The 8,817-nt window shown below is 43.4% G+C and overlaps 1 protein-coding gene across 1 annotated transcript in view; it reads right to left on the reverse strand.

The window, feature by feature from the left end:
• The window catches only part of LOC101848864 (paramyosin), a gene marked incomplete in the record, with an annotated part of 33,887 nt that extends 26,651 nt beyond the window's left edge, over positions 1–7,236 (reverse strand). Inside the window, 1 exon segment of the mRNA XM_035973475.1 lies at positions 6,847–7,236. Coding sequence (XP_035829368.1) covers positions 6,847–6,942 — 96 coding nt within the window.
• Between the last annotated feature and the right edge of the window lie 1,581 nt (positions 7,237–8,817).

The raw sequence follows: 8,817 nt of genomic DNA on the forward strand, positions 1-8,817 counted from the left end.
CCCTCGTCACATCCCCAATCCCTTTCTTCCGCCACCCCCACCAATAACCTCCACTCCTTTGCCCTTCACCCCTACCCTCCCCTATTTCTGTATGACAACAGGTAAGCCAAAGATCGCATACACGCCTGCTGCACCTACCTTTCTTTCCCTACCCCCACACCACCCAACCTACCCCTTCGCCTCCCTCTCACCTGCGCTGTTGTGAGCACAGGTAAGACACAGCCCCGGGAAGGTAGGCTCAGGGCCAAGTGAGCTGCAAGACGCCTACACCACTGACACACACACACCCACACACCCACACAGAGACACTCACGCATTCACACAAACACAAACACACGCGCATACACACTCACTCACACTCACACAGGTAAAACTTGGCACAGGCTGTGCTCATCCAGGTAGAAGATGTGTAACCCAGACTAGATCTAATCCTTGCCTTTTCAGTAGGATAGAAAGAACCGAAGTAAAATCTCAAAGTACACACCCAGCTTCCACCGAGATTTTTTTTTTGGGGGGGGGGGGGAGGGGGAGACTAGAAAAACAAAACAAAATATATTATTGTGCAAAGTGCTGCTGTGTAAAACGCGGTTTACTTTGTGGGGAGCTTGGACTCCTGACATTTAATCTGATAAGAAAACATCTTCCGTTACAGTCTGAAGAATTTTACCATGATTTTCTTCTCTCGGTCTTCTGATTTTATCTGAAATACTCAGGAGTAACTCTTGCAAGATACAGACAGAAAGACGGCAACGTTACCTATCTGTTTCCATGAGACAAAATGATGTGGCTTGTTACTGGGTCATAAAACTACCTGGCAATTTTTATAGGTAGATATTTAGAGATACGGCTTTTTGAAATGTCTGTTTGAAGATATCGTGATAAAGTAAAAATAACTTTGGATAGGATTTTCAATTTTTCAAGGGGACTGGGGTGTGGGGGGTACACGTCGATTTTTTTTTTTAGGGGGGGGGGGGTCCTAAAATAAGTTCAGAATTCTGGAAATAATATGTGTACACCATACCTTGGGAGACGTGGAGAAAGTTCGTGTAAAGTGTATTCCCCAAGGACATAATGTCGAACCCCTGGTGGGATGCGAACCCACGACCTTACGGTTGAGAGTTCGAGAACCTAACTACTAGACCACTGACACCGCATGAGATGCAGCGATCAACTCTCTTGGGACTGTTGTCATACCTTGTTCGAAGCTAAGATTGGCTAGCCGAGAAGATGACAGCCTTTCTCTCTGGGGTTAAAGTATTTTGTTGACAGCAAATGCTTCTCCAGGTAAACTTTCAATCAAGAGGGGTAGGTAGCTGAAGGTGAGGTTTTGGAAGTCGGGTTGGAGAGATGGGGGTGGGGTGGGGTAGGGGGGGTACTGAGCTATCAGGTGCAGCAGCCTAAGACTGCAGCACAATCTGTGCCCTGGAGAGGTGCCAGGAAGAAAAGGTTGAGCGCGTTATGCAAGTGGAAACGTAACCTAGGGGCGTGCTGCACGCGGGTAGTGAGTGGAGCGTATCCTAGCACTTGGGTGGAATGGAACCTCAGGGGAATAACACCCCCCACAAGAAGAAAATCTTTACGTGGGCGATGCGATGGGAGAATGTCGAGATTTTTCTAAGCTGAATGCTTGTACATAATTATGAAAGCCTTATTCACCTAAATGTTTTGTACTGGATCTAGAAAATGATTGAAGTACATTAGTGTCTGGGTGAAAAAAAACAAGTCTTCCATCGTAACAGAACCTAGGCTAGGTTAGATATAACCCCAGGACATTTGTTGAGTCTAGCACTATATAAACTGCTTTTGGCACTTGCACAAACACAACTGTTGTGTCGTAAATATATGAAGCGTCTGAAAATAGTTTTTTAAATACCAGCCTATTGACCTTCCTTCTGCATAACGTAAGTGACAATACAGGTTTAGATTATATTTTTATTTTCTTAATTAAACGGGGATACGTTATTTCTACCCGTAAAACAACACGTTTCTGTTAATGAAATCAATAATTTCTTTTCTCTTTTGTATTTACATGGATGATTATCATATGTAGTGCAAAACAGTACAGGCTTCCAAACCTATAGATGACGCTTATATGACATTATGCGGTTGCGAGTGCCGTAAAAAAACTCTACTAAAACTACACTAAAACCCTCTAGCTTAACATGATATTATACAGTAATAGCCTAAGTTCACCCTAAAATGTAAGAATATAAAGTGGCATGTAGAACATAAGTATTGGCAAGCTCCTAGAAGCAAGACGTGCTATCTTCTGAATCTGAAGTCATGTTGAAGTATGCGAATTGTTTAACCACAAAGTAGCCTTGTTTGTTCTTAAAGTCTCTTTAACAAATTCTTCCATTTCCTTCCAGACAGGAGGCTGTAAAACCTGTCGGTTTATGTTCCCATCATGCCCCGCGATGGGAAGCAGCCCAGGAAAGCCCGCGAAGAAGAAAAGAAAAATCAGGGGAGGAGAAATCTCTCTCGGCATTTTTGTCACCTGGCCAAATGGAAGTGCGCGCGCAGGTAAATTGTTGGAACCGAGACCGCGACTAGATCTAGGTGCCGTGGCGTGACGTGACGACTCAGCGAAACAGAACTATCGGACTCAGCAGAAATAGATAAATAAGTCTATAGATCTGTGCAGTTGTTTGTGTGTATGTTTGTTTGTGCAAGTGTGTGCATTTGTGTGTTTTTGTTTGTGTGTGAGTGTGTGTGTGTGTGTGTGTGTGTGTGTGTGTTTGTGCATGTGTGTGTTTGTGCTTGTGTGTGGTTATTTGTCTGAGTGTGTGTACGTGTGTATGTGTATGTGTGTGTGTGTATGTGTGTGTTTACGTGTGCATGTGTGTGTGTGGGTGTATGTGTGTGTGTGCTTTGTTATGAGGTTGTTTGTGTGAGTGTGTGTGTGTGTGTGTGTGTGTGTGTGTGTGTGTGTGTGTGTGTGTGTGTGTGTACGTGGTATGTGTGTACGTACATATTTACTAGAATGCAAGCAGATCTTGGATTGCGTAGATAGTCTGATATATTTGTACGCTTATTCTAAGTCATTATTTGTGAATCTCCTTGTCTGAGAATTTTCTAATAACTTTTCTACAAGAATATTCAACATTTTCAAATGATCTATACTCCCAAAGGCAATATAATCTACTCCTTGCGCTAACGTAACTGCTGACGCCAGCAAGCTATCCACTGTTGGAGGGAATTTTTTAAACTTTTCACTTCACAAAAACAAACACTTTTACAAACCCCACCTACTCCCCTCTCCACACTCCCCCTTCTCACTCTCTCTCCCTCTCTCTCTCTCTCTCTCTCTCTCTCTCTCTCTCTCTCTCTCTCTCTCTCTCTCTCTTACCCTCGCGCTCCAAAACCAGAGTAAATTACTCATGGCTATTTTATTATCTTTCCTTCATCACCCTGCGCCCACTACAAGACTTCTCTTTATTCTGCTTCACCTACCCATAGACAAGCTCCCACCCCCTCGCTCTCCCCTCGACATGTTTATGTTGCTGCCAGTCAGAGAAGCTACTGCTACTACTCATCCACCGTATCTTAAACCCCTCCCTAGCCCGGCCAACCCCACCCCAGCCCTGTCCAACCTAGCCCACCCCGAGCGAGGCTGTCTGAACATAACAGCTTGAACACGACTAAACTCTAAACACTCTGCAATCCATAGTGGGCGGTTGTAATTCTACACCAGAGGAATGTGGGCGACGTTATGAAACAGTCTTTGCAGAAAATTAATAAGTATATAAACAAAGGTTAGTGAAATCTGGTTTTGTTGGAGCAGAGGTTCTTCTTAAAAGGAATACATAATAACAAACTTAGATGATATCACTTCTGGGGAAGTAATACGTTTTACTTGTGGGATCGTATTTGTTTTCTGGAGAAAAATGATTTAGAATTTTGGTACTCGGCTGAAGTCTGGGTTTAGTCAATTGGATTAAATTCCGATGTTGTTTCTATGTCTTAACGTTATATTCTTGTTTTCCACCCCAGAGAAGCCTGACCCCTCATTCCCAGTGATGCCCTTTGAAACTGAGCAGTATCATCTTCTAACCTCCACAAATCTCAAGTAAACAGCAGTCTCTCAGAAACATTTGATTCGGTTCTGACATTCTGAAAAGATACAGCTGTTGTCCCATTTAAAGCACTTGCTTTAAAGTGCGAACCTGTCTTAAAGGGGAACACGCTTAGAGAAAGAAATCACGCGTGGTAGTGAAATTCTAGACCTGGTCATCTGAGGGATTTATCGCGAGCATGAATATTCAGTATCTCACTGCGCTCCCCCAAGCATCTCTGGCACTGCAGAGATAAGATAATCCTTGTCTGAAGTTTCTTTGGCCCCCCCTAAAAGGTGAGTCAGAAATGATGTTCACGGAGCGAGATGGTCGGGTGGATAGAGATAAAGAAACATGGGATGGAAAGGTGGGGTGGGGTGGGGTGGGAGGTCAAGGGTTGTTGTTTTCATCGTCGGTTAGACTAGGTCTTTCTAACCCTAGCGAGGTATCAGGAGAACCAGCGCTCTGTTATCATCTACCTGACGTGTGCATAAAGGTGCGAGTGGAATTTTTGGGCTGGGCTCTCTGGAGCCATGAATAGCTCTCACGGAAGCTGCTATCTCAATCTACCTCTCTCCCAGGTCTATCTTGACCGCATCTCTCTCTCTCTCTCTCTCTCTCTCTCTCTCTCTCTCTCTCTCTCTCTCTCTCTCTCTCTCTCTCTCTCTGTCTCTCTTTCCCCTTCCTCCGTACCCATTTTCCTCCTTCTCCCTCTCAACCACCCTCTCTCTCTCTTTCAGTTCTTTTTACAGTCTCTTTCCCAGTTCCTACCCTACCACTCCTCCCTCTTCTACAATAATGAGTGTGTTCTTATCTAGTTTCCAGGAAGGGGAGAAAATATATTATCTAGATTTTATTTCTACATCCCTTAGAGAAGCAAAGAAGTGTTGTTCTCATGTCCTGATTTTTATCTCGCCATAACCTGTTTACGGTCTAAATATCTTTTCCTAATTGACTTAGATATTTAAGTTAAATCATAATCTTTCATTTAAATTTGATTCAACAAAGTTGAGCTGTAAAGGAATAGAATCTTCCAGATTCAACGGTTTGGACTCTTCCCCTTTCTTTGTTCGAACACCCCCCCTCCCCTACTATCAGCCCCTCCCCACAACATCGACCCCAGTTCACAATTTACTACTTGTACTTTCTATAATATCTGCAGTTCTATAAGCCAATTTATACTCATAGAGATCACAATATAGCTGGTGAAGACTGTTTTGGGGGTTGGGGTGTCCAGCCTAGTTTTTCTACTGACAAGGTTACTCACAAACACATCTCTCCCAGCCCTTCCCCTGAAGCTAAGACCTCTCATAAAAGATAAGAAGACTACGTCTATATTATACATTTTACTATTTCAAGAACGAAACCACTTGAGCAGTAAACAAACATTGTCTGATCTGAAGGAATTACGCCCCTATAGCTCTAACACAACGCAGTCGTTATCCAATACATGAAGGCCAGGCGACAGAAACAGGACACTGGTCATTACTCCGGCACAGCGTATGACGTCACCACCATCGTCATCGTCATCATCGATGGTCAAGATAAAGTCCAGAGAATCCAAAGCGAAGCACAAACGTCCAAGAGAGGTAAGTCCATGAGCAGCGTATCCAGCGAAGGCGAAACACGAAGCATAACAAAGCACCACATTGAAGAACTCACGCACAAGGCTAGAGTGCAGGCGTTAGTAGTAGCGGATCATATCCACCGGCAGGAAAGGAGAACAAGCCATAGAGAGCATCATAGTATATTATTATTATTATCATCATCACACGAAGTTATCTCAAAAATTGCATCTAGCTGGCTGGCATTGCAAACCTCACAGAGCCAGGCTGTTATTTAAAAGAGCTTCCATTTTAATGAGATGTTGTTGTGGTAATATTGCTGCTTTAGCAAAGAGCGAAGCGCATGATTAGATGTAGGCCACCTTCGGTCTAGGGACAGCTGTGACGTCACAGGTGTCCACTAGACGCCACATTTGCAGGAAATGTAAAGCTTGTTGGTTGGCGCAGAGAGATAGAGACAATGTAAGCTGAGCTAAGACAAACAGCGAGTCCTTAGCGAAAGCATTGGAAACTTAGTATGTGTTGTCTTCTAGAATATATAAGAAAAAACAGTAGCATATCATAGCTAAAGCATTCGAAACTTAGTACACGTCTGACTTAGCACAGGCACAGACATATAGATCAATGCAACAATAATGACGGAGCTTTTCAATGAAATGTTTTTATCTTCAGCGAGTCTGTTATTTCATATCGAAAGTCTGTTCCAAAATGTGTTTTCAGGTTTTCGAACTTTGAAGCCGAAGAAGTAAAACGTTTCATAACAGCTCAATGCATCTTCTACAGAGCTAGAAAATATTGATTACTTGAATCTTGCACTAATCTGTAATGTCTTCATATGGAAAGTTTTGCATGACTTTGGAAAGGATTCATTGCATATTAACAGAGCATGACATTTTACTGCATATTGAGAAGATGGTGTACAATTTCTTGATTTATAGCATTTTATGTTTAGGTTTACTTCTTGAAGATTGATTTTATTTTCCCTTTTGAATGTCATGCAAACATCTCCTTTGAGACAAGAGCTTTAAAAAAGCAGAAAAATGTTAACAGCGAAAACCATCAATATAGACAATACAACAGCAGCTCATTCGATGTACACTGAGAGAAATCGTTAAACGAGCAAGAAAGAAAGATAGAAATTTGACAAAACAGTCGAATGAAAGAAAGACCCTCTTTGGCAGAAACGAGCATGATTATTATAGTGCGAGGGTGGACACAACACTAACCTCCATTCTGTTCTGTGTGGTGGGGGAGGTGCCTCGGTAGACATTGTATGTTCTGGACACTTTTCTGACCACGGAAACATCTGAGTCGAAGTCCATGATGACGGCTGTAGAACCCTTGGGGCGTTCGCTGCTCAACAACAAAGGTTTGGGATGAAGATATCACTCTCGGTAGCTCACAGCACTGTGACTACAGAGGCCAACAGGGAATGGAGCGATCGGGCTAAATAGAAAGTCGAAAAGGAGTGGAGGACTGCTTGGGAGTCAGCCTCTTTTTGTTCTTCTACCGCTCGTGCGCGCGCGTGCGTGAGGGGAGTGAGTGAGCGGGTGAGAGCAGGGTTCGCGTGAGGGGACTGCAGGCGTCACACAGGTAAGACTGCTGGAACCTACACTACAAATTCCTTAAATACCCACTCTTTCTGTATATATACATGTTCTGTCTCGCACACACCTCTACGCATGCGCACAGGGGTAGTTCCGCGGGAAACACGCGCGCCGGTGTGAGTCAAAGATGGCAACACACTAACGGTCCGCCTCCTTCCCAGTTTCTCTCCTTTCCCCTCCCCTCTTTCCCCTCCCCCTCCTCTCTCTCTTTTTTCCAAATCTCCCTTCCCTCTTTCTTCTTAGTTCATACCTTGTCTCTAACCTCAAACACACTCACTCGTTAATCTTTATTTTTTTAACAGTGCCTCTCCCCGCTCTCAGCTCTTTGGGATTTTGTTTTTATCTCTTCAGTCTGTTTCTCCATGATTCTTCCACATTTCGGCACGTCCTGTTCCTACCTGTGTCTCTGCCAAGTTTCTCTCTCACTCTCCCCCCCCCCTCAACTCCTTGTTCCCCTCCTATACACATATCATCAGCCTTTGTGCGGATTCGATAACACATCAGTACGTGCAGTAACAAACAGACAAACGAACAGACCCACGGGCAAACAACAATGCACACAGATCAGCCTTTCTGGGTCGGTTACACGTCATTAAGGACTGCAACAAAATGACACACAGACATACTAATGCACAAACAAAAGTAAAAACAGATAAGAGTGAGTTTAGTTACGAGATGGGACCTTTGACTTTAAAGTCCATCTCTGATAAAACGGGGTCCAGTGGGCGGAGAGACTTAAAGACTTCCTGAAACAATCTAGTTCAGAACGCTCCTTTGGGGATTCGCACCAAGGACACCCACTTTGTAGTCCAGCATAATACCAACTGAGCTAACAGTGGGCCCTCTTTTGTATAACAATGGCTTTTAACTTCTCGACACAGAAAGATGAACAAGTCTGACCGGGGGATATAAAGTCGTTTTGCACCAAATTTTGCGTCACACTGGCGTCGACGCAGCGAGCAATGGGGCACTTCATAATTAATTTAGTAGAAATCGGTATCTTGCTGAAATAGACTACGGACGAACCTGTTTCAAGTAACCAAAGAAGCAGTTTTGAAATTGGCTTGCTTTGGAAGTCTTTAAAACTTCCCGTCCATTTGGCTCATTCCTATCTCAGATTGAGGTTAGATTCTCAGAGCCAGTCTTTTGTATGGTCTTGCAGCTTTGAAAAGGACGTTTGGAACCCATACGTAAACAAACAAAAAATAAACACTTGTCATTTTTTCATTGCCTTCACTCAAGAGGTGGCAATGAAATAGAGATAAAAGCTTTACGGCAATGCTTTGTACGCTCCCGAAGCAGAGCTGGTATCATACTGGACTATGGTACAGATAAGCATAGTTCTTATATTATTCGTATATATACGGAGACCTTATTTTACCCGAGTAGCTGAGCTGTTTCAAACTACCTTGGCGATTATGCTTGGTATTGTCGGGGATTGACATTAGTTAACTCAAACGTCGAACCTCTAAAAAGAAAAAAAACAACTTAACGGTATTGAACGGGGTCTTTTACCCATGCAATTACCATTTTATCAGTTTATGTAAGTGTAAACTCTTCATTAGCAAGACGCCAATCCCAGAGACAACG

Source organism: Aplysia californica, unplaced genomic scaffold (genome assembly GCF_000002075.1).
Source record: "Aplysia californica isolate F4 #8 unplaced genomic scaffold, AplCal3.0 scaffold01265, whole genome shotgun sequence".
NCBI lineage: Eukaryota > Metazoa > Mollusca > Gastropoda > Aplysiida > Aplysiidae > Aplysia > Aplysia californica.